The sequence below is a fragment of the Eriocheir sinensis genome, chromosome 15 (genome assembly GCF_024679095.1).
Source record: "Eriocheir sinensis breed Jianghai 21 chromosome 15, ASM2467909v1, whole genome shotgun sequence".
Taxonomy (NCBI): Eukaryota; Metazoa; Arthropoda; class Malacostraca; order Decapoda; family Varunidae; genus Eriocheir; species Eriocheir sinensis.
Genome location: NC_066523.1, coordinates 18,733,091 through 18,758,883, shown reverse-complemented (window position 1 = coordinate 18,758,883; position 25,793 = coordinate 18,733,091). Strand labels below are relative to the sequence as shown.

The 25,793-nt window shown below is 44.5% G+C and overlaps 1 protein-coding gene across 1 annotated transcript; it reads right to left on the bottom strand.

Annotated features, from left to right (window-relative positions):
• Positions 1 to 269: 269 nt before the first annotated feature.
• Positions 270 to 24,161, bottom strand: LOC126999004 (uncharacterized). The gene is made up of 6 exons (XM_050861316.1): positions 22,995 to 24,161; positions 2,468 to 2,597; positions 2,027 to 2,164; positions 1,803 to 1,907; positions 1,472 to 1,625; positions 270 to 1,293 (listed from the first exon to the last, which is right to left on the bottom strand). The coding sequence occupies exons 1-6, from the start codon at positions 23,776 to 23,778 to the stop codon at positions 1,141 to 1,143; spliced, it is 1,464 nt and encodes a 487-aa protein (XP_050717273.1). The 5' UTR covers positions 23,779 to 24,161; the 3' UTR covers positions 270 to 1,140.
• Positions 24,162 to 25,793: the final 1,632 nt, after the last annotated feature.

Genomic DNA, 25,793 nt, shown 5'->3' with positions numbered 1-25,793 from the left:
CGGACAGGTTACCCTGATCAGTGAACAGAGAGCACCTGTAAGTCCAGGAATTATGCATGAAAACCCAAAAAATGCAAAAAACAGTGAACAGAACCGTACGGACGAAAATCACCACCAAGCTTTTGAAGCTTCCCACATAATAATTTAACATGAAGCTCTGTTCATCCATATACATTCTACATTCTTGAAAACATATTACATTAAACGGAAAATGACACCTTGAATCAAGAATTTCGTGACATTGTCACGTGTATGCTTCATAACCACACACACACACACACACACACACACACACACACACACACACACACACACACACACACACACACACACACACACACACACACACACACACACACACACACACACACTAATACTAACACTAACACCAACACAGTGACCTAATACTGCCGTGAAAGACGTTGTGGAAAGCAGCTAGTAAAGTGATTAACGGCCGGTGAAGTGTGTGCTCTCACCGTCAAGCTAATCCTCATGATATATAACTATATATTATCATCAATATGTACAAATATTATTATAGCATATATATATGTATATATGACTCGCATACGGTTAAATAGTAACATATTTTCACAGGGAACTTCTGAATTCTTTGGGTCTGTGAAAAGGCAAGCTCCTGTGTTGGATTTGCAAATGCCGGCATACATACTCATAGTCATCTAATGAAGAGCAGAAAGTTCAAACAATATTGCACTATTATCTTACTTCTTGTCTGGGCTCCCTATTTATTTATAGTGGTCAGGAAGCAGGGACAAGGCTATCTGACCCTCCAAGAGACTAGTAAAGAATACTTATCTGTTGTTACAGTAAGTGAAAGACAACACAGGGGCCGACCAAGCTCCCTGCTTCAAGTATACCTGCATCACGTCTCATAGTATCACATGTCAAGACAAAGCTACTGCCAAGTTCGTTCAGGTCCCCAAAGCCTCTTTCCGCTTTTAAATAGTAGTCTCATGGGCAAATCGGCCCCAAAATGCATTGTGGTATGAATCAAAGAATCAAATGCCGCAGGTGGTGCCAGGTAACATGGGCGGTGGCCACGGTGGAGTCGGCACCTCTACACCACTAAGCTTTGCACCGCGAGTATGTAATCGGCACTCATGCTTGACGGTGCGGGGGTCACTGGAGGTCTCTGGACAGTGTGGCGTCGGAGCAAAGGTCGACGGTGCTTAGCGGGACTATGACAGCGCCCACGGCCTTCTCCCCGTTCTGTGGGTGGCGGTCGTACATGGTAAGGCGCAGCAGGTATTGGGTCACCTCGTCATCGTCAATCTGTGGGGAGAAGGTACATGTTAAATCGGCGATGAATTCATTATATGGTTGTTATAAATACTACATGGCAAATATATAATTTATGATGTTCCTCTACAACGAGAAATCACAGCACAAAATCAGGTCAGAAGTTGAATTCAGTTGAATAAGGCAGAGTATTTTTGGGGACGACACTCACTTCAAACATGAACGTCTGATTGAAGACCGGCGCCGAGGATGCCCTGCGGGTGCCTGTCTTGGTGGAGGCCATGATGGTATTCATAGAGGTGAGCACACACGCCTCCACCCACACGTCCCCGGGGTTGGTGCTTGAGCCGCGCCCTTTGGGGTACCTGGCGACGCAAAGGAGTAAGTGGACGGCGTGCAAACACACACACACACACACACACACACACACACCAATAACAATAACAGATTACATACAGACAACACATTGCCGGTATATTTTGTCCCATTTCCCAAGCGTACCTCACGGGTCAACAAATCCCCTCTTCGGCACTGGCCCTTACCTGGCATGCAGCACCCGCAGCACCAGCTTGGACTGCACGTAGTCGTAGTAGACGGAGAACCATAGACACCCCAGACTATTATTGGACTTGGAGGGCGGCTCCATGCTGTGTAAAAAGAGGGGAGCCATGAGTACTGCGCTCCGCCAGGGGGCCGGTGCCTTATATTGTCTGTTATTCAGGTCTTGGCCCTGCGTCTCCTTATGGGCAACGGATCACGCACTCACGTGAGGAAAGAAGAAAAGGCAGGGTCATCGTTTCTGTGTGCCGTAGCGAGAGCAAGGGCGTGCAGAAGGGCCGGGGGCAGCAGTGACAGGGGATGAGGGTGCGGCGTCGAGCTCGTCGCTTCGTAGGTCGTCTGGGGCCTAAGGGTGCGAGACTCGATTAGGAAGGAGAGGAATGCATCCGTGGCTGTGGCTGGCAGAGCAATGCTGCTTTATTTTAACTCATTCCTTTTTGTTCATTTTGATTTCCTTGGAAAAATATGGCGAATTGTAAGATGTGGAGTGAGCAATGTCTGATTTTATAACAATGATATACCAGCTCTGTTACCAACATCACACCTGTCAACTGCAATGATTAAAAACGATAATTATAGTAATAATGATAATTCAAAAACAATTAACAGCAACAATAGGTATATAACAGAAACTATAAACTTCACCCACTTGACAGGTTCGCCAGACTGTGCCACTTTCTTCTGGAGCTTCTGGCGCCGAATCTTCTGGACGAAGAGGATGAAGCAGATGAAGACGAGGAACACGATGCAAATGCCCACCAGGATGAGCGCCGTGGCCGCTGTTGGGGGGCGGGAAGGAAGGTAAGGCAGTGTTCTTGCTATCGTAACTCATTGTACGTGTCCACAGCAGGGAAGTGTTAGGAGTCACCTAAAAATGTTACTACAAATCCCTACTACTAATAAATACGATAATGATCATAACAGCACTAATAATACTTTTTTATTACTGTTATTATTATCATTAATGATAATAAGGATCAGGAATGCCAATGGAACATTCCTCTTGTAGTAAATAACAATGGGGGTAAGACTAAAAAAAAACAAAAAAACAGTAATATAAAGAACAAAAACTTTCAACAAGGCTGAGGAAAGTAAACATGACAGACAGGTTTTGCTGCTGAAAATGATATTTAAAAATGCATTTTCATTAGATGTCATAAAAAAGTGTGTGTGTGTGTGTGTGTGTGTGTGTGTGTGTGTGTGTGTGAGAGAGAGAGAGAGAGAGAGAGAGAGAGAGAGAGAGAGAGAGAGAGAGAGAGAGAGAGAGAGAGAGAGAGAGAGAGAGAGAGAGAGAGAGAGAGAGAGAGAGAGAGAGAGAGAGAGAGAGAGAGAGAGAGAGAGAGAGAGAGAGAGAGAGAGAGAGAGAGAGAGAACATGGAACATTCCGCGGCACGCCACCATTTCACTCAGAGTATAACGCCGTGAGAGCTGCTCGACTGAAAGCTGGAAACTGTGCCGCCTTAAGCAACGTCTTGGAGAGTCGAAAGTCGGTTCTCCATCGTGTAGGTGACCTTACGCGTTTTCTAAGAGGAAGGAGACTGGAAGAAGGACGTCCTTAAAATGCCCTCCATTATGCATGGTTGTCAGGCTGCATGGACGGGCCCTTACATATAACCTCTTCTCTCCTTGATTATTCCTTTCGCTCTAACACTCCTCCCCGCCACGGTTTCTCCCCCAGAACGCTGCTACACAGCACAGGTCGCTCGACATGCTTGAACTTTCTTTACATGTTTGTCTGAGGGTTTACGTAAAGGTGTCTTGAGGGAGTGTTTTTTCTCAGCGTCGAGGAATCCCAGCTCTCGCCCAGCTCTCGTCTGGCCAGGGAGGAATCGGTACAAAAAATATGACAGGAAATACCGTGATCTGCCCTTTTTAGACCTCCTGCAGACGTCTCCCAGGATTTCCTGTCCTGAGCCACGAGAGTAAGAGGAAGCTGTGTTACGAAAAGATGTTGGGAATTCAACAAAGTTCCAAGAACCTCATCTAGTCGAAATGTTCTTAACGTTGCTTGTAAAGATTTTTCTCTTTTTATATACATTTACCGTTATTGTAACATAGCCAGACATACGTACACATGTATTTGAAATTATCACGTGCTTTTTGAGCCCTGGACAACAATATACAATATTTTACCGTCACCCAGCGGCACGAGTCTCGCTGCGTTGTGAGGTTGGGGAAAGTTCAGTACCTGCAGGCAATCTGGAAGTTTGTGTGGCTTACGGCAAGTACTCCAGCTGAGGCTATATATTACCTCCGCATTGTAGTGTATGCCATAAAATTATATATGTAAAGGAAATAACAGCGCGTGAAGTGTTTTTTTAAAGAAAGTACTTAAGAAGTATCTGAGCCGAACTGTTGCTGACAGGAGTCTGCCAGGGCCTGCCGTCTGCTGCTTCTGCAGCTGACCTGCTCACTTTCCCCGGTCCGTCCACCGTCTGGTGCCTCTTGCGACTGTCCACGCATGACTCAAGATCCCTCGAAAGTTACTTAATATAAGTTGTAACACTAATAAAAATAGTAGTAATAGTAATACAAATAATAATAATGATAATAATAATCATAATAATAATAATAATAATAATAATAATAATAATAATAATAATAATAGTAATAATAGTAATAATAATAATAATGATAATAATAATCATAATAATAATAATAATAATAATAATAATAATAATAATAATAATAATAATAATAATAATAATAATAATAATAATTTTTATTATTATTACCATAAACGACAGGAAGAAAAGACTTGAATGAATCAATATTTTTTGTGTACTAGTAAATGTTATAAATACTGTCATTTGTTCTTATATTTGTTTTGTTTTGATTATTCTCAGCAAACTTTTGAATGTGTGATTAATGGAAATCATTATTATTTAGTATTTCTAATGATGACATGATCATGATTATTATAATTATATGGCGATATCCTGTATGCACAATATCGAAGAAAAAGCCTATTGGAAAAGCCGTACTGTGTATTAAAAGAAGGAATTTTTTTCTTTAAGACGGTCGAGACAGCCTAGTTTAGAATGGAGAGAGTTGCTGGGAGGCAGCCGCGGGCTCCCCCAGCACGACGCTCCGCTCCCAAGCAGTGTGGTGACGGGAAAACTCATTATTAGAACTCAGAGGCTGTAAAGATTATAATGTGCTTAGAAACACCAGATATTCTTTAACTGAAAAAAAATATGATATCAACCACGCGTTTATTGTTGTTTCTTTACATCAAAAAACACAATGTTATACAGACACACACACACACACACACACACACACACACACACACACACACACACACACACACACACACACACACACACACACACACACACACACACACACACAAAAAAAAAAAAAAAAAAAAAAACATTGAATATAACAATTTATTTTTTGTCATCCCCGTTGCTAGGGTAATTTCCAGCAGGTTGTTAATGTTAGATATCGAGTGTGTGTGTGGAGGGGTGGGGGTAGTAAGTATGTATGTATGTATGTATGCATATATGTACGTGTGCGTGTTTATGTGAGTGAATGCGTGTATTGTGTGTGCATGTTTTATAGCGTTTGTGTGTATGTGTGTGTATGTTTCTTTGTGTGTGTGTGTGTGTGTGTGTTTCCACCGATATTTTCGCAATACAAAGTGCGAAGATAAGCTTAAAAAAATGTTAATTGCTCGCGCCATTTTTGAACGTCCGTCGTGAGTGCCTGTGGCTGCGCGGTGCCAGGCTGTGACTGCGCCATCTCATCAAAGCGTTGCTCCGACCACCTGGCCGCCGGGAGCCTCCTGGTGACGCCCGCTAAACCAGCTCAGAAATCTTGTCCCTATACGATGTGTTATCTGAAATTGCACTTATAAGGAACTGTCCTTGCTGACCTTATTGTCGAAGAAATGTCTTTCTCAACCTTCCTATGAAGAGTTTGTTGAGAAAGACCGCCTTGTCGTATCCCATATATCAAATGACCTTTGCGGTCCAAATGCTGTCCTGGGAGGCGCGCGCGCGCGCGCGCACACACACACACACACACACACACACACACACACACACACACACACACAATTCTCTAAGGCATCTACTACCACTCCCAATGTTTACAATGTTTTCTCTTGGACACGGTCGAAAAAAAAAATGAGCTCAAAGAAAAGTCCGCTAGAAAATGGAGGTGCGGGCGGGTAAAGCAGCACAATAGGGCGGCGGCTGTTGCAAAACTTCAAGGTTCCTGTCCATTGTGAGCGATGAGGAAAGTTTTCACTGGCTGAGTCCTCGTCCTCCCCCCGTCTACACACACACACACACACACACACACACACACACACACACACACACACACTACTTAGTCCTCTTCCCAACCCATGCACCTACCCATACATCCACTCGTGCACCATTCCCTTCCTTTCTTCCACCCGAGCGGCCACTTAAGCTCTCACCAGTCCTCTTCCTCGCCTCCAGTCTATCTTCAGTCTATCCTTCTAAACCCTTCTTTCATCGTCCTCCCATGTACACAAACGCTCACGCACGCCCTTCCCTGTCCTCCCCACACACTCACAGGCCTTTGTTACCGCCACACAAATTCTCACCAACAAGCACACACACGCATTTCCTACCCCGGTCGGTCCATGCCTACCACACCCTCTCCACATCCTGCTTCCTCGCCAGTCTTGTCCGCAATCATTCATGGAGTTTTTTTTTTTTAGACGTAAATTGTCCAAAATGAAATGTCTTTCATTGTTGGTTTTCTATGTTACGGAACGAAAGTTTGAGCCTTTAACCTTTCGTCAGAAAAAAAGTAGAAATTATCTCCTTTCATGACAGTAGCCCCGAGGCCAGTGCGCCACAACTATCACTTCAATTATTAAGATGGTTTTATAAGATCCGTTAACTAACATGAACTTGAGAAGCATCTTTTGCTGCATCACAAACAGCCGCATCACCCCGCACCACCTCCACTCAAGCGTCCGCAGAGTACCGGAGCGTGACTTCTCCCTGAGTAAGATACACTCAGAAGAATAGTTCATACTCGAGGCGGTGAAAATAGCTCCACATACATAACCCAGAGCGTTAAGGGAGCAGTAATAGTTGAAGGGTGTGGTGGGGTGAAAATCCTGTGGGTGACTCCAGTGCTGCAGGGCGGCGGTGCAGCGTCATGGAGGGAAGGCTTCGTCCACCTCGCTCATTCCTCTTTCAAGGTGTTTCCTTCTTTCGCAACTTGTGTTTCTTTCTCCGACTTACATTCTTGTATTCTTCCATGTCATGGCTCGTTTTCATAGGTTGATTGTGATTAGAATCAATATTTATAAAACAGCTATACCAAAAGGTATGTAAGCTTCAATTCTTCTGTTTGGTTTGGTTACAAGTGGGAAGAAAAAATAATATTTTCATTTAAAACTCCGCCACAACACTCAGAACTATTGACCACTGGAAGGCATACATGAGTGTTCTTTTCGGAGCGCTTCGATTACGGCGTCAAGCCGAGACGAAACGGGGAAGGTTTGTTTACTTCGCAGGTGCCCAAGGCTAAGGCTGACAAGCACGAACTCTCGACTGATTTCCCGAGTGAGTACTTCCCATAGTTATCTGAAGGTACTGGAGTGAATGGGAACAATACTAAGAGCGCAAGGAATCAAGTGGGACGACGAGTGAGAGGCAGCGAGCAGAATTTGGTGCAAAATCGAGTGATGAAAGTTATGTGGTCCACCCGCCGCTACACAAACAATTCGTATACAGACCCATGTACACGAATACTATCAATTTCACGCGGCACACCCGTGTACTTGTGTTCTGAAGGCGTCTGGTGAACTATGAACCCACCAGTGGATTTAGACATTGAACCTGGAAGTAAAGGAATGGCCAGTTTTCAATGTTAGGCGTGAAGTCTGGCGCCTCCCCCACGCGGCGCTGCTGCCACCAGTGAGCAGCGCGTGAACCAACTCCCGGCCCTGGTGACTGATCCGCCAGTGATGCCAGTTTTGCATTGCGCAAGCATGTGATTTATTGCTGCTATTATATATTTGCATTGCTATTGTTGGTATTTATTGGTAAAGAGTTTGCGACGTGTTTTATGCACACCAAACGTCACTGGATACGGTATGTAAAGATGATAGTCAGAATACTATTATTGGAATCATTATTATTATTATTATTATTATTATTATTATTATTAGCATTTATTTTGCAATATATCAATGATGCAAGCAACGTACAGTAAATATGGAGAAAAGTATCTTGAACCGTAAAGAAAAGACAGGTGTGATGCACTGCTTTTCGTAAAGGGAAGCTAAAACCGGCCTAGGCATAGGTTATACGATAGATAGACTTGTAGGGTGGGTGAGACGACGCGCTTACTCTGCGTATGCCTCTACCTCCATGGCTCTGCTGATTGACTGAACTGCGTTAGTGAGTGCTGTGTTGCTAGGCATTGGTTGGGAATGGTTGTTGTTCAGTCGTTGTTATTCAGTCTTTAAAGAAAGCTAAATGGTTCAAATTTGGCACAAAATTGCCGGACACCAGCGCAACACATTTCCTCTTTGCGCATGTTGAGCGTCGTGATGGTTACTGCAATGGTTTTATGGGCTCAACCTTGCCTTATCCATTACATTCCGACTTCTGGTTACAGAAAATTATGCCAAACAAACCGCATCATGTCTGTTAGCTCTTCTCTCATTACTTTCAGAAAATACGAAACGAAAACATGCTCAAAAATAGAACGTCAGTCCAAAATGTTTCCGTTCGTCTACAGAAAACAGCGATATTATTAATGTCCAAAGTCTGTGCTCCATGCCTGAGTGGATAACTGTTCCTTGGAGGCGTGCATGCGAGGCTGCAGCGTGCGGGTTGTTTTTAAAATCGTTGGTGATATTGAGTAAATCCTATTATGGCTGCCTGGAGGTCGTCCTGCCAGTTTTTGCCGGTCGTCTTCCCGTTGACGTTGCTAAGTTGGTGTGAGTGTTGCCGGGAGGGGTTTGGGGTCGTTGAGCCCCCTCATTGTTGTCATTGTTTGTGGAGGCTCAATGAGCCTTATCTTCTTTTTTTTACAAGCACATGTGTAAGTTATCTTTGTCCTTTGTATCTTCATAAGAGAATGTTCGAGGTTGTTCAAGTGTAGGTTCGTGATGGAATGAACAAGTAAGGTGGCGCCAGTGTTTGTGCCGCACTCTCGTCTATGTAATTTACAAACTGAACGTGTGACTTATATCAACAAGTATCAGCAAAGCCATTACATTCCCTTGAATTGTCTCACTCAAATATCTTGCACTTGCTCTGTTTGAAGACAACACCCCCGTCCTCGACGATCCCTAGTCACTACTACTTACTTAAAAAAGTCGGGAGAAAGTGGAAACACGTACTACTATCTTTATCAGGCGTTGAGCGTGATCTTAACCAGGACCCGATCATGATAACCTACAAGGGACTAAATGTTGCTGAAACCGTTAGTGATGTGTGTATACCAAAGGCTGTTCCAGAGGGTTCCCAGACACACTGACCGTGACTCCCCAAGGCCGCGCCGCCCACCCCGCCGTGACCCGCAGCAGAGATCAGAGTAACCTCTCGTGAACATGTGAGGCTGCCAGATGAGCCTTCCCGTAAGCCTTATCAGGTCGTTAGGCCTCTTATCGAACCTAATGTTTCTGCTTAGTTTTACAACATTGTAGGCCGAGAGAGAGAGAGAGAGAGAGAGAGAGAGAGAGAGAGAGAGAGAGAGAGAGAGACAGTGATTACGTCTTCAGCCTGCCTCGCGTGGGGGCCGCTTCCCCCGGTGAAAGTCCTTCGTCGCAGCACCCAGCCGACACTTAAACAAGGCGACAGGTGGCGTCCCCTGCGTGGCGCGGGACCCTCCGATTACGGATAATTATCTTAGGGAGAAACTGCTTCAACATTCGTATTGCTTAGATATACATCTTGCTCACTCCACCTAGAGCTGCAGTGTCGGAATAGATATTCTTTTGTGTTGTGACAGGAAAGGGTCGCTCATCATGCACTAACTCAACGAAGTCATTCCAGCCAGTTTGCTGATCGATCGGGACCGATTTAACCTCGACGACGTCATTTCCTTGAGTCTCCTATCCCTTAACTTCGTGATTCTTTCCTAAGATACACACTAACTATGCAAACTTGTCATCTGCCGTTCACCATAAAATGTTGCTTCAGTGTCCATTTGAAATTAGACCTACCGTCAATGCAATAGCGCCAAACATATTTCCTATCACTACTTTCACATTTCTTCTGCTTTCCACTTGCTTTGTGGAATAATAAAATATTCAAATACTAAAAAAGGAAACCTAAGCTGCTTCACGCTCCGGAAAATCACTGACGCTTGCTCATGGAGTTGAAAATCAGGAGGATCATCGAGCGTTACACGGGGCGAGGGTGACTTGAATAATCATGCTGTTGAGATTTTTTTAAGAGGCCCTTCACTATGTTCATGATGCACGAATTTTCAGGGAACAGAAGCAGGTGTTTGAAGCGACATTCCTGTCCTAACTTTTAACCTGTACGATTGTGTGCCATGACACGGGAAAAAAACAGGTCATGGTCCGAGCTAATGAGAAGTAAATATAAAAAAATCCACACTTCGTTAAAAGTGAAAGGATAATACTCCGTACGTGGGGTTCGTGAGGGGATAAACTCCTTTGTCTCGACAGAGGAGGAGGGAGAGTGGTGTGTGTGTGTGTGTGTGTGTGTGTGTCTTCGTGCGTAGTGGTACGTGCGGACACGGGGAGTGGTTTGCTATCTAGTGAACGCTACATTCTTTCGTGATTCTTTGGTTCCCGAGTCGCGCTGCTTGTCACACTTAGGACTGAGAGGAGAGGGGCGAGGACCTCTGTATACAGTCTCCTAACCTTCACGTTGTGGGCCGATACCGAGGCATTACTGTGTCCACCGAGGCACCATAGGACACAAATGGCACAACCTGTTTGGTAAAGGTATCAACAACATCGACAACAGTAACAACAAAGCGACATGAATAAGAACAAAAACGTCAACAACAGCGACAACCACGACGACAATGGCCGAAAAGAACAATAAAATTGACGCCAAAAATAGTCAAGAGAGAATTAACAGTTTCCGTGGCAACAGAGCACGCACAGATGAATGTTCTCGTGACTCATCAGACTGTCTATGGACGCCCTAATTTAAGTGTGTGTGTGTGTGTGTGCTACAGAGAGAGAGAGAGAGAGAGAGAGAGAGAGAGAGAGAGAGAGAGAGAGACGGACATACACAAACAGACACACAGACAGAGTTAAATAGAATGAAATCGTGTATACAAACAGCATCAGACAGCACAAAGAAAAAATAAAATGTAAGACATGCGGTTTCCTGAACAAGACCGATGACATAGAGGCGAGAGGGAAGGCAACTCGCCCTCTTGAGCCATTCTGACCCGGACTTCCTTGTGGCCGCCATTACACACCGAGAAAAGCAAAGCCATTAAGTCCCAACAACAACGGAGGGAAAAAACATGGCTCCGTATGGGCGAGGACTGCACGCCACATAATCGGTGTATGGATGACGTGAGCGAGGCATCGAGGCGTGACTGGCATTGTGCTGATGGGAAGGGAAACGAGCGGGTGGAGCGAATGTATAAGATGTTGCATAACCAAAGCCCAGGGTAGGATTGGACACATAAATCGCCACATTGACGTGAATTTAGGTGTTTTCGGTGTAGCGGCTTCCCTGGAACATCGATGGGGTGTGACAAGTCCTTGAAGGTGATGGAGGGCTTTGTTTCCCTTCCCTTGCACATTACGCTGGATATGTATTAAGACGTTATTTCTCACTTCCGCTATGGTGGTGGAGGTCGCGAAAGGCAGGACCAAGGGGTGTAAGCGAGGCCCGGGCAGTGAAGGGGCCGAGTTATGACAGCGCGAAGAAGGGAAAGTCATGAGATTGTAATCTTCCTCGTGACTGCAGAGAATCAATCTCCGTCACGACTACACAAGAGACGGAGGGAGGGAGAGATTTCCCCCTTCCTTTTTTTCTCTCTCCATCTATTTATCTATCAGACTATGGAGGAGATGAGGTATAAAACGTTATGTAGGAATAGGGCAAAAAAGTATGACCCTGAAATATCGGAGAGGAAATAATTATAAAACTTTGTCACCATGCAAAAAAATGATAAATACACCAAAACAATTACCTCATTCTAATATTGTTAGTGAAGCCATGATGTACGTCGGACTGGCCTCTGCCCTCTCTGTCTCAGGCGACGAGGCCAACGTGAAATATAGGTCTAGCAATGAGGAACTCCCATGACCATTTTCCTTCTTTCCATGCCATTGGATCATAGGGTCGCGGGGGCCCAATGGCACCTCCGTGGGGTGGCCAACGCTCGTGAGTGTAGGGAATGCGGCGACCTTGCGTGGGAAGGGCGATCCGCCTCCGCCCTTCCTTTCATAACAAGGAAATGAGACTCGGCGGGACTGTTGTTGGACGGGAGGAGGGAAGGAATCGTGACTTGCTAATTATTATCAAAGCATTTCCTTGTACGAGAAAAAAATATATATATATTTATATATATATATATATATATATATATATATATATATATATATATATATATATATATATATATATATATATATATATATATATATATATATATAAATCTACCGTGTTTATGCTAAGAATTTAGATGTTTATTTTAACTGTATTGATGAACGTAGAGTGTACAGTCCAAAAGTCAACAACAAACTCTGGGAGGGCGATATGATTCCCGGATATTCAGAGACCATGAAATATGCGTCTTCTTGGTGCTGAAGTCTGACTGGAGGCTGTGGCGGCGGGGCGTGGAGGGCGCCCGGTGATGGGAGGATGAGGACAGTTGAGCACAAGCAAGAGGTACTGAAGGGAGATATGAAGCATGAAAGGGAGAAAGGAAGGGAGAGAGAGAGAGAGAGAGAGAGAGAGAGAGAGAGAGAGAGAGAGAGAGAGAGAGAGAGAGAGAGAGAGAGAGAGATTCGGTTATCGTCGCCGACACATACGAAATGCAGGAAGAGGAAGCACGCTCACACACACACACACACACACACACACACACACACACACACACACACACACACACACACACACACTCTATACATGCTGAGCTGTTCACTCCCGCGTTTAAGATTTCGTCATCGCCTTTTAGTAGGATGCGGCGAAAACTGTAATGACCAAAATTGCCCGTTGTTATTTTGCTGCAGATGATTTTTTTTTTTTTTTTGCTGTTTTTTGGTGTGTGTGTATTTGTTTTATTGTTGCCGCTGCTGCTGTTGTTGTTGTTGCTGTTATTGTGGCTATTGTTGTTGTTATGCGTCCTTTTCTTTTCTTTATATTGTTTTTGCTTATTTGTTTTCCTCCTCCTCCGTTTCCTCTTCCTCCTCATTTGGTATATATTTTTTCTTTTTCCCTTCCTCATCTTCTTTATGATTTCGTTCTTCTTCTTCTTAATTCTTCTTCTTCTTCTTCTTCTTCTTCTTCTTCTGTAGGAGTTGTTTTCGCTGGTGATGACGAAGCCACATCTTGTCACCCGCAAATGACGCGCCGAGTGAAGGAAGTCAAGTGTCGGCTGTAAAGAGGCGGCAACGACAACTGTTTTCGTAATGACTCTTGATTTTCGAGCTCTGTCACTCTCTCCTTATCATGTGTGTGTGTGTGTGTGTGTGTGTGTGTGTGTGTGTGTGTGTGTGTGTGTGTGTCCAGGCAGTCATCCGCACAGAGCACCATGAGACAATCGTTCACGGGTTTGCAGCGACCTTGAGTCCCCCGCCTTCGCCGCGACGTGCATCCAGCGGCGGCCTCGTATCCACCCTGTCACGGACCACGCGCCGCCCTCATATAATGTACAGTTAAACCCGCCTCTTCTGGGACCGGACGGCTCATCAGCTTCCACAATAGACAACGGCATGCATACATCATCCGCCCCGCCCTGACAAAGGAGGCACTCTGGCCCATATTCTTATACATTTCGTGGCTCACACACCCATATTTGACAAGGTTATGGTAGAAGTTGTGGGTGTTTTCGGGGATAGTTTCATGAGCCTAGTGATAGCTTGACAAGGCTTCTGCACTATGAATATGAATTATGCTCATGAGAACCCGACTAATCTCCTTTGTGGCTTTCGAAAAAATGTGTTGTGAGAGCCAAAATAGTCTGAGAATACAGGTGTCATTTCCACATCCACTCATCGAAGAGAGTGTCGTATTGAGTGACTTGAGTCCACACTTCATGGCTTCAAAGATCCTCTAGTACCTGACAAAATATCAATCAACACTTGGTCGCTGGTGTTAACGACGTTCGCAGTAAAGGAGCTCATGCCTGTATCCGCTGATGAAAACCGAAAGAAAAAAAAGAATGAAAAAATGGTGATGAGTGAAACAGGTACCGTGAGTCATTACCATACCGAGGAGGAAGTTTTTTTTTTTGGGGGGGGGAAGGGGGGCGAAGAGGGTGCGAATGAGTCAGACAGAGTTGGTGGTTGTAAGCATATGATAATGTTACTCTACTTATTCTGTTTTCCGCATCCTGGCACGAAGAAAGTTTATTTGCATGTTAGTTAAGGAGTTTGGGTCCTCCTCCACATACACTTCCTCCTCCTCTTCTTATTTGCAGTTTCACTTCCTTGTTCCTCCCTTCCTCTCTTCCTTTCTCCAGAAGAGTCTGAATGGAGAAAGTTACGGAGATATAAGCACATAATGATCGTAATAACCGTACAGACGGGGCGAAATGGCTGCAATTGTTTGTGAGGAAAGCTGCTGTTTCCTTTCCGATCATCTCTGTGTACGTTATGCATCAGAAAAATCCTTAATACAAAAGTCAATCCAGAGAAGGGAAAGTCGTAGTAAATATATTGGTAGTAGTAACGAAGAAGAAGAAGAAGAAGAAGAAGAAGAAGAAGAAGAAGAAGAAGAAGAAGAAGAAGAAGAAGAAGACAAAGAAGAAAAAGAAGAAGAAAAAGAATTGTATCAGTATTAGTAGCAGTTGTAGTATAATAGTTGTAGTAATAGTAGCAGCAGTAGTAGTAGTAGTAGTAGTAGTAGTAGCAGCAGCAGCAGCAGCAGCAAGAGAGGAAGAGGAGGAGGCAGGGGAGGAGAAGGACAAAGAGGAGAAGAAAAATAATAAGAAGAAATATTTAAGGAATCAGATCAAAGGAAGTAAACTAGGAAATACGTGATGGTCGAGGAACAACAAAACATAAAAGGTGCTACGAAATTTTACGGAGCCATTCGACTGACGGCCCAAAGCTTTGCCGTCTCACCTCGACACATGAAAAGCCGTGAAGTCGCTCAGTCACAGCAGCGCATTGCCAAGGCTCTGAGGCGCTAGAGTAGATGTTGCTGTCGCTTAACCACTGCTTGCCATCCTGTCCACGCCCTAACAGCGGAAGGACAAGGAGGAGGAGGAGGAGGTGTGTGGGGATGGCGGAGCATGGAAAGTGTGGGGTACCAAGTGTTCTGTGGTCAGTTATTGATGGATATTGATGGTTGTGTTGTGTTGGTCATGGTGACAGTGGGTGTTTTGGAGGTGATGGTGCTTGTGTTGATTGATGGTGGTGTTGCCGGTGGTGACGGTGGGGGTGGTGGTGCTGTTGACGGTCGTGGTGGTTGGTGTTGACGGTGGTGGTGGTGGTACAGGTGGGCCATGGACAGGTGTTGTAGAGTGACTCGGTGTGTTGGCGGGGAGCCCTGATTAATGCAGGTAAACATTTCTCGACTTTCTTACGAATCTCTCTCTCTCTCTCTCTCTCTCTCTCTCTCTCTCTCTCTCTCTCTCTCTCTCTCTCTCTCTCAGGTGTGGGCGTGCCGCCGCAAAACCTTTCTCCACTGCTCACCGTCCTGGTAAATTCGTGAAAATTACTCGTGTTTTTCTTTTCCACGTCATTTCCGGCTTTTTGCTATGGAAGAGTCACTCTGCTGGTAATGGCGTTAATTATCCCGCATCTCCGTCATAGAGGAAACAGCTGCTCTCTACTTTCTCCTCCTCAGCTATAGCAAAGCCGGGCCATGCAGTTTAGTTTAGTGTGAGGGAGTGATTAAGTCAGGGAGGGATATCGTGAGAGGTGTAGAAAGGCGGAAGTGAAAAATGTTTGTGCCAAAATTTGATGGTGTTAGCTGTTTGTTGAGTTTTGTGTGTGTGACTGTACATGTTTGTGTTTCATTTGGTTATGATGTTATTATTGTTATTTCTATAATACTTGCCTTTCCATTGTTACTTTTTCTGCGCTTATTAGTATTTTTCTTCTATAATTACTGTTGCTTTTGCTAACGCTGCTGCAACTACTACTACTACTACTACTACTACTACTACTACTACTACTACTACTATCAATCTCCGTTTGTGAGAATTCGATGAAAAAGTTAGATAATTTAGTTAAAGTTTAATGTGTCATGACAGGATGGTTGGGGACTTTTTTTCCTATTTACCTGTTCCTCTTTATAATGATATACGCACTACCGTATTACATGTTCACCACTTTATAGCCCAGCATTATTTTTCAAGGCAGTCTCTGTGTTTGTGTGACAATGAACAAAAGGTGACGCGTTTCCGGGGTTCAATTGTCCACCTGAGAGTAGGTGGACCCACCCAAGGACACGAAGGAATAAACAAGCAGCATTACTGGCGAGCAGCCTGCGAGGAGGTGACGTAAAGCTCTCCTCTGACCACCGTGCAATGATTAAACCTTCTGAAACTACAAATAATACAGCACAGTCAAAGTAAAATGAGATGGCTAGTGACCAGTGGCAAGTGACAAGCGCACAGAGAGGCGAGGATTTAGCGTGACTCAACAGGAACCCGGTGACTGTTATGCTTCAGCTCAGGTCTGTAACAGGCGGAGTGTTTGGTCGGTCATGACACTGTTGACATACAAAAGGAGGCGGGCGCTGACATGCAGGGGTGTGTGACGGAATGACGGATGTAGTGTATGGAATAGGTGAGAGTTTTAATAATCGTGTGTGTGTGTGTGTGTGTGTGTGTGTGTGTGTATGTGCTCACGTTGCAGTATTTTTCAATCGTTTCAGGTGTTGTTGAAGGTAAGAAGCGAAGTAAAAGGTGGTGATTTAGCAAGACGAGAGAGCAGTAAAGGCGGTGTATGCGTGACTGACCTTGCACCGCTGACACAAGCCTCCCTTTCCCCCCATTCATCCCCAGCCTTCGCCTCGCTGCCTCTATACTTGTTCCTCTGCCAGCCATAAATCCTGAGATCACTCCGTTTTATACGACCCGTCTCCTAAACACGCACACAGCACATAAAACACTCACACACACACACACACACACACACACACACACACACACACACACACACACACACACACACACACACACACACACACACACACACACACACACACACACACACACACACACACACACACCCACACACACACCCACAGACCGAAACTATTATAAACCAGTCTTAAAAAAGTCCTGTCATTCATAAGAAACTGACATTTAAAGCGGCCGAGAATGGACGTGTGTGTGTGCGTGTGTGCGCGTGTGTGTGTGTGTGTGTGTGTGTGTGTGTGTGTGAGAGAGAGAGAGAGAGAGAGAGAGAGAGAGAGAGAGAGAGAGAGAGAGAGAGAGAGAGAGAGAGAGAGAGAGAATAAGTTCGTCCAAGGTTATGCATGGAAGGGGAGGAGATGCTGTCATGCGGCGGTGGCTGAACACACACACACACAAAAAAAAAGTAAATAAATAAATAAATAAATAAATACAGGTAGGCAGACAGAAAGACAAGCACAGTGACAGACAGACAAACACACATAATTACCTAGTTTTGTAAGAGTAAAATTAATGATTTATTAATCGCAGAATGACTACGGTTTTTTTAGGAGTAAATCGTTTGGACGTAAGGACATTAGCTAAGTTTTTTATGTGTTTGTTTGTCCAAAGGGGGAGGACTTACCTAAGGAGGGAATCATGGTCCTGGATTATGTAATTATCGATCATCACATAAAGTTATTGTCTGAGTATTGGTCGCAGTGGGCCCTGAACTGTAAACACTTTATGATGTCCTGTTGACGATATTAGTAATTATCATGTCGGTAGCGGTCGTAGTATTATAAAAGTGATATTCTCTTTAATTTTTTTGTTCAGAAAAAAAAATAATGTGCGTAAACAATAAGAACATGAAGATGGTAAAAAGTAGGAAAGTAGAAGGGAAAAAGGTCACGAAAATGACAAAAAAATAGCATTCTGTGAGAGGAAACGGAAGTAGATAGAGGTGATTGATAAAAAAAGAAGCAGGAGAACAGGGAAGCAAGAGGCGGAAGGGAAGAAGGAGGAGGGAGGAGCAGATGGAGGACAAGAAATAGAAAGGGGATGTAGAAGAAAAAAGGACAAGGTGGAGGAGGAAGAGGTGAAGGAGGAGGAGGAGGAAGAGAAGGAGGAGGAGGAGGAGGAGGAGGAGGAGGAGGAGGAGGAGGAGGAGGAGGAGGAGGAGGAGGAGGAGGAGGAGGACGAATATGAGGACTAGTATCGGAAGAAAGAGTAGGAAGAGGAAGAGAGAACTGGGTTGATTGTGAAGTCGCTGAGGAAAATAGTTTGAGGTCATTCATTGGAGACTAGAATTTTAAGGCAGGAGCAGTACTTTTGAGCGGCCTTGAGGCTGCGTCTTTGCAAGTGAGTGGCCTTGAGTCGGTACCTTGCCTGCCGCTGTGGCCGCATCACCCTGACGGGCCATCAACTTGGCCAACCACCTGGAAACACTTACCGTTCATTGTGTTAACTCCATCTCTCTCTCCACTGCTCTCTGTCTATCCATCTGTCTTGTGTATCGATGTATCTATCTATCTATATCTGTCTATCTATTTATCTTCTATGTGTGTGTCTATCGATCTATCTAGCTGTGTATCTCTTTATATCTGTCTATCACTGTATCTGTCTTTATCTATCTATCTATCTATCTTTCCATTTATCTGTATCTGTATCTATCTATCTATCTATCTATATCTATCTATTTATTTAGCTATCTATCTATCTCTTAAACCATTGATCTACAGAAGGATGTTACTGTTGACTGACGAGAAAATAATTAGTTTCTTGGACTACATAATTTTTTTCCGTTGCTGTGGTAAAATATTTATTAGGAACGAGATATTTTTGACGAAGACATTCACCTTCCTCCGACCTAAAACTTGTCACTGAAGTACACGAATGCAGAGCCGTGAATACACTGATGAGATGTCCACAATGCGTCAAGGGAATTCGAGAAAACCATAAGCGAACGAGGCAGACAAGACTCGAAGTGAAAGTGATGCAATAAATATCTATACCAAGTTGTTTTAATCGATTATAATAAAGTCGGGATCAGTAAAGTAGGAAAAGGATTCGGGGAAGTCAGGAAAATTTCTCAAGTCACGCTCTCTCTCTCTCCTCTCTCTCTCTCTCTCTCTCTCTCTCTCTCTCTCTCTCTCTCTCTCTCTCTCTCTCTCTCTCTCTCTCTCTCTCTCTCTCTCTCTCTCTCTCTCTCTCTCTCTCTCTCTCTCTCTCTCTCTCTCTCCACACACACACACACATCCCCCCACACCCACGTCCTGTTTCTGTCAGGTTTTAAAACTTTCTTTATGCTTCTTTTCCTATTCACCAGCTGGGAGGCAACGATGACGGCAATGAAGCTGCGGGTGAAATTGCCGGATAGAGACGAGATCAAGGAAGAAACATTAACACATGGAAGATCAGGCAACGGAAAGCCTGTGGACTTATAATGATGGTGGTTGCTTTAAATGACTTAATTCATCAGGCTTTTCAGTGACTTACTAAACTGATTAAAACACTAGTTGTGCATACTTGCAGGAACGTTTAGCTCACTTCTGACGCTACAAAATAATCGTCAGTATGATTTTTAAAGGAGTTGATTGTTTTCATTAACTGCTTCTCCTATAAGGTTGTTCCTCTTGTGGATGACTCTGTTAGATGGAAAAAAAAGATGTGCGTGCAGCATTGCATCGCTTGAACATTTTGACTTTATTTTCGAATTCCGTGGTTAGTTTGAAACTAAAGATATTTGAAGTGTTTGACGTTACTAAAATTGTTCAAGGATTTGAAGCCTATATAAAAAAATCTTCTTAGTCGTCTTTTTTTTTCAAAGAAAAATAGTTAAAGTCGCATGAGTTGCATGTTGTGTACATAACGTTAAAGTACAGTTCATAGAGCGTCGCTGAACTCTCGAGTAATTTGCTGACCGCCCTTTTATTTACGTGACAAAAACTGCACTGCATATTCCAAGTGAGGCCTTACTAACGAATTTATACAAAAATAAGATTTCCTGGCGTCTTACATTCGAATTTTCTCGCTGTGAACCCGATACTAGTATTAGCTGCTCTTATATGTCCAGGTAGACTTGCAGTGCTTTATATGTTTCAAACCACTGCTGATAGTGATAGTAATAGATAGATAGTGATAGGTAGTGATAAGGACGTGGATCCCAAGAGCCAAGTCTTTATGCTCGACATCTTGTATGTATGGCTCCTTATTTGTAAAAAGGAGGAGGAAGAGGAGGAGAAGGAGGAGTGAATAAAGTGGATGACTAGAGAGAAGTATACGGGGAAGTGGCTAAGAAGTAACATTATTGTCATTAACTCGCTTTAGATGGACTGCGATTTTGTAATTTTCATCATACGCGAGGAGTAATTTGTCGTGTCGGTTTTGCATCCCCTTGCTTGGCAATTTAGGACCCATCAAGTATTCATCCTGTACCACCTCTCCTCCCCATCACTTTGCCTTGCCCTTCGTTAGCACTCCCCCAGGCGGCCCCGCGCACCAGCCTCCCTTATCAATGTTTTAACTTCCTACCCCGCTGTTCAAACACGACAAGATGACTACACACACACACACACACACACACACGGTGGGAGTATTAGTGTGTTTGCTGGTCCCCATGTGTGAGCACCTCTCCAAGGGCACATACCACCTTCACCACCGCTTGCTACTACTACTACTGCTACTACTTTTTTTTTTTTTTTTTACGTCGTGGCCTATTGCACCGGCAGGCTTGTTCCCGGTGAGGCCTGATGGTTTGCTCAGCCCGTCTGGCGCAAGCAAGTGTTTATCGTGGCGCCATCTTGTGTTGGCTCATGCTGCCCCCCGGAACTCATTTTTGAGACTCTTTGGAGAGGTTGTCTAGAGCCCGGGTTGATGGGTGGTCTTCAGGGCAGCATGTGGGTAGTCATAGGCCACTCGGCAGTGACTGAAAAACCGCAGCTGTGTGGCGGCCAGGATTCGAACCCGCGTCCCTCCTGGAGCTCCTGAACGCGGGACCGTCACGCTAACCACTCAGCCACCGCCACTACTACTACTACTACTACTACTACTACTACTACTACTACTACTACTACTACTACTACTACTACTACTACTACTTCTACTACTACTACTACTACTACTACTACTACTACTACTACTACTTCTACTACTACTATTGTTGCTGCTGCTGCTGCTAGACGTTATTATCCACTCGTTTTGGCCGACCCGGTAGTGATTTTTACATTATTCGCACTCCCCTGAAAACGTAACCCCCCAACCCTCCCCCCCCCACTTTCTCTCTCTCTCTCTCTCTCTCTCTCTCTCTCTCTCTCTCTCTCTCTCTCTCTCTCTCTCTCTCTCTCTCTCTCTCTCTCTCTCTCTCTCTCTCTCTCTCTCTCTCTCTCTCTCTCTCTCTCTCTCTCTCTCTCTCTCTCAACATTGTAGCCTTCATCTTTCATCTCTTCCTTCTTCGACATCAGTTATTTTTCCCTCAGTCTGCCGTGCAAGCTATCAGTCATATTCCTGGTTTTATGTTTCACGTGCATATGGTGATTCATAGATATGTAGATTGATAAAATAGGTAAATATACAGAGGAGTATCGTAGTGAGGGTAACCTTGGAAGAAAGACAAACATTTATACAGAATAGGATTGAAAATGCATTATAACCAGCAAACAAATAAATGAATAAACAATGGAAGGAAAAAAATACAGGAAGATAAATTGATAGATAGATAGATAGGTAGATAGATAGATAAATAGATAGATAGATAGATAGATATAGATGTATAGATAGACAGATAGATTGATAGATTGATAGGTAGATAGATATATTGATAGATAAATAGATAGGTGAATAGATAGATAGATAGATAGATAGATAGGTATGTAGATACATAGATAGATAGAAAAAAAGAGAGAAAAAATAAACATTGATAACCCCGGGTATAAACAAAACAGAGTGAGGCATTGAAACAGACAGACGGAAGAACCTCACTGGCCTACGGGATGACGAGAGATTTCCTTAGAAGCGGGGAACGTGGCCGCGGGGAGGGAAGGCTCTCGCGCCGCTGTTGACAGAGTGTGAAGGACGCCGCCGTAACACTCGAGACCTGGTGCGAAACCTATTACCGCGTTAAGCCGATGAATAGGTGAGCCGCCGCGTGCGCGCCCCGACTCAAAGAAAAGTATATGTCCCGTCTCTCCGGAAAAATAGTGCTGTCGAATATTCTTAGAAGCTCTTATATACTTTTTCCACATTTTGTTTTACTTTCTATTTATCATTAGCACGTTAACTGTATGTGACACCACCTTCCGCCCTCCACCCGTTGAAATACTAATATAAGTTGTTTACACAGCGAAAATTATTTATCTTTTTTTTTATTTAGTTCCTTCCTGCTCTGTTTGCTATTTTGGGGAGTACAATTGGGAGACAGTGCGGAGGTAGAAAGCTCTGTAAAACTGCGCGAAAGGGGTTGGAGCATGAGAGACTGGCAGGGAAAGTGGGAGGGTAAGGAGGCTCGGGAGGGAGGCGGGCGTGGGTTTGGCGCGGAAGGTTTGCCCAGACGTTGTGATTAACAACACCCGGCTTTTTGTCATCACTGCTGACCATGAAAACTGGTGACTGGAGAAAAGTCTCCGACATGGCCCCCACTACCCATATATTGTCTTTGGCATGAGGCAGGTCAGCTACAGTTGTGTCTTGGTAGTCTATTGGGGAGACTACTCCAGGAAAATTAACTTTCACTTTCGTCACAGTGGTGCATCATCTCCTTGAGTTTGTTTGTGTGGTTGTGGTTACTCATGTGGTCTTATTTATGGTGAGCCTGTCTGTTGTGCCCTTACTTAGACTTACGTGTGCCTGAAAGTCCTGTTGTTGTTCATCGTGGGTTACCTCAAGCAAGTGTTTTGCAAGTAGTGCTAAAAGACATGAAAATAAAGTAGACTCACCTTCTGGAGTGACGTCAGTTGACTCGTCTTTGACAAATATCCCGTTCAAACCGCTTTGGTTGCGTGTGTCGATGACTCTGTCATGATGGGTGAGGACGATATCGGCGGGAGCTTCGGGCTCATGGCCAGGCAGTTTCAGAAATCCTGGGTCTATTTTTTTACTCGGAGTGGTGGTGGTGGTTGGTCTCCTTGTTGTGGTCATCGATGGCACCTCTCCTCCGCTGCGAGTAGCCACCATGCTGCCCTCGGTGATACCCGTCATAGGTTTGAAGTTGTGACTGTGAGTGGGGCCCACCACTGTGCCGCTGGGAGATATAGAAGGAGGGGGACGTAGAGCATCAGGTATGTTGGAACCTCCATTGGATAGGAAAGGTCCTCCTGTAGATACCGTCGTGGTTTCCTGCTGAGGACGAGCAGTAACTTGTGGGCGAAGATGTGTGCTGTCAGTGTTTCTTCTGTCATTCTTCAATAAGTCTTCTAGCACACTAACTCTTGTAGGATGAAAACTAGCGTCACTGTGGTCACTGACAGGGGCTCCAGTAGGTATTCTTAGTGCTCTGAGAGTTGATCTTGCTGTCTGACTTCTCGTCGTAGGCTTTTGTGTACTTCTGCTGGAGTCGTGACGTTGCAGGATGTGGAGGTTAGGGCTGTCTGGGTCCTGAAAGTGTTGCGGGAGGTGTGGAAGGAAAACTTCTGGAACAGGAGACACCATCACCGCTTCCCGGCTGGACTCTTCACTGTCCTTCCAGGCGCCTCTTTGAGGCACTGGAACGTTGGGTGCCATTACGACAGTATAAATGACACAAAATTGTTTGAGTACCCTTAGATCACCATGAGGAGGAAAATATCACGTGACTGTGTGTTTTCCTGTTATTTTCTTAGAAAAATTTAACACTTGTATTAAGTCACTAAGGGTTCGACCAACTTCACTTTTCAACTTCGATTTGCTTACACCCTGACCAGTGAAAGGTGTATTAGATATCTTGAAGTAATGGGAAAGGTCAAGAAAGAACGAGCTAGAGTACAGTAATCCCTCGCCAGCAGAGTGAGGTGTTGCAGCTCGCTGGAGGGACACCGTTGATCGACCGCCGACTCTGAACTGAGGGCTCGTGCTCCCAGTGTTGGGTTTAGACTCACCACGTGGCCTCGCGCGCATAGAAAACTGCCACCTCTCGCCACTTCATCTTGTTTTCTTTATTAATTTTATACCTGACAACTGTCTGCATAAGTCATCCACTGGTATTTTTCTTGAGTAGATATAAAGTTTACATTTTACCCTGTATATGAATGTACGTGCCGGGGTGGCGGCGGGGAGGCCCCTGTAGACGGCGTTGTGGAGTTGTAGTGCGGCGTGTCACTCACCTTGCGCGTGCTAGTGGGATTTGGCACTCAGGCCTGGTGGCCCTCTCTGGTTTTTCGTTAAGTGTTTTTGCCCAAATTTTGGCAGAATACACAAGAGTACCGCCAGCGGGGATCGATGAGGGATGGCGTGGGTCTGGAGGTCACTTCTCTGCTACTTCCTCTCCGTAAATATCAGCCACTAATGGAAAACAAAGATTTAGGAAGTTTTTTTTTGTGTGTGTGTGTATATGCTTCTCTCTACACTGTATTTGATGTCAATGGATGAATGTTTTTTTTGTTGAGCTGGTCACTACTGACTCGCCAACGGAGTGCTCTCGAGGTAAGATCAATTGAGTTTTTAACAATAAAAAGCAGTTATCAAAGATAGAGTTTTAGATGCATACAAATAGTTATAATGAACCTTAGCATCACAACATGTATGTTCCTATTTTTAAACATCAACATTCTTTAATCTTTATATTATCATTGCTTAACTTTATAATAGATTCAAAAGGAAAGTGATTTATACTTGAGGAAAAGTCTCTCACTTACCATGGTAACATCCACGGACAGGTCGGCGATGCGTTAGTTGTAACCTATCCAGAGTGCAATAGTTTGCTGCCGCCCATACTAGGTAGTCAGACCCTGGCGCTGGAAGAAAAGACAAAACAATAGGTTACTAGGTTGACTGGTTGTGTTGCAAAAATAAAAATAAAAATATAGCAGAGGAAAAAAAAGAAAAAAAAGCGAGTATCCGGGACGCCGCGGTGGGCATTCATTCATGTGTAAATGCTGGATCACAATGTAGCCGAAGTTTTCATGCAGATAAACGTAGAGTTGCCCGAGGCGGGTCAAGGCTATGCGTCCTCACCGGGAAGGAGAGCGGGGAGCCTCCCGCCGGCCGGTCAGCGGGAGCCATCCACAGATTATATACCCCCCCCCCCCCCCTCTCTCTCTCTCTCTCTCTCTCTCTCTCTCTCTCTCTCTCTCTCTCTCTCTCTCTCTCTCTCTCTCTCTCTCTCTCTCTCTCTCTCTCTCTCTCTCTCTCTCTCTCTCTCTCTCTCTCTCTCTCTCTCTCTCTCTCTCACACACACACACACACACACACACACACACACACACGCACTCACGCACGCACGCACATAAGATATTCGTGATATTTTATTCTTTGGTGCAACGTCAAATCACTTTTATCGTCCTGGAAGAATATTCCTGAAAGTCACAAGTTAAGCAGGTCGTATATACTTCCCATCTTCACACTTAAATGTGTCGTTGGCCTCCATCCCTCCAAAAAATACTGACTTTTTTTCGATTCGATCCTAAATCACTCTTTATGACTAACAGGACTGTAAAAATATGATCGCTTGTGTGTTTCATAACCCATAGTCACGGCCGGCGGACAACCACTCATGTCATTCAGAGTTCCGTTCCAGTCTTGTGGCCACAGCTACGACATGT

Excerpts from the sequence above, each read along its gene's own strand:
- LOC126999004 (XM_050861316.1), bottom strand. The coding sequence starts at position 23,778 with ATGGCACCCAACGTTCCAGTGCCTCAAAGAGGCGCCTGGAAGGACAGT. Across the intron at positions 1,626-1,802 it reads CTGCGGGTGCTGCATGCCAG|GTACCCCAAAGGGCGCGGCT; the intron begins GTAAGGGCCAGT and ends TTGCGTCGCCAG. Across the intron at positions 1,294-1,471 it reads ATCAGACGTTCATGTTTGAA|ATTGACGATGACGAGGTGAC; the intron begins GTGAGTGTCGTC and ends TTCTCCCCACAG.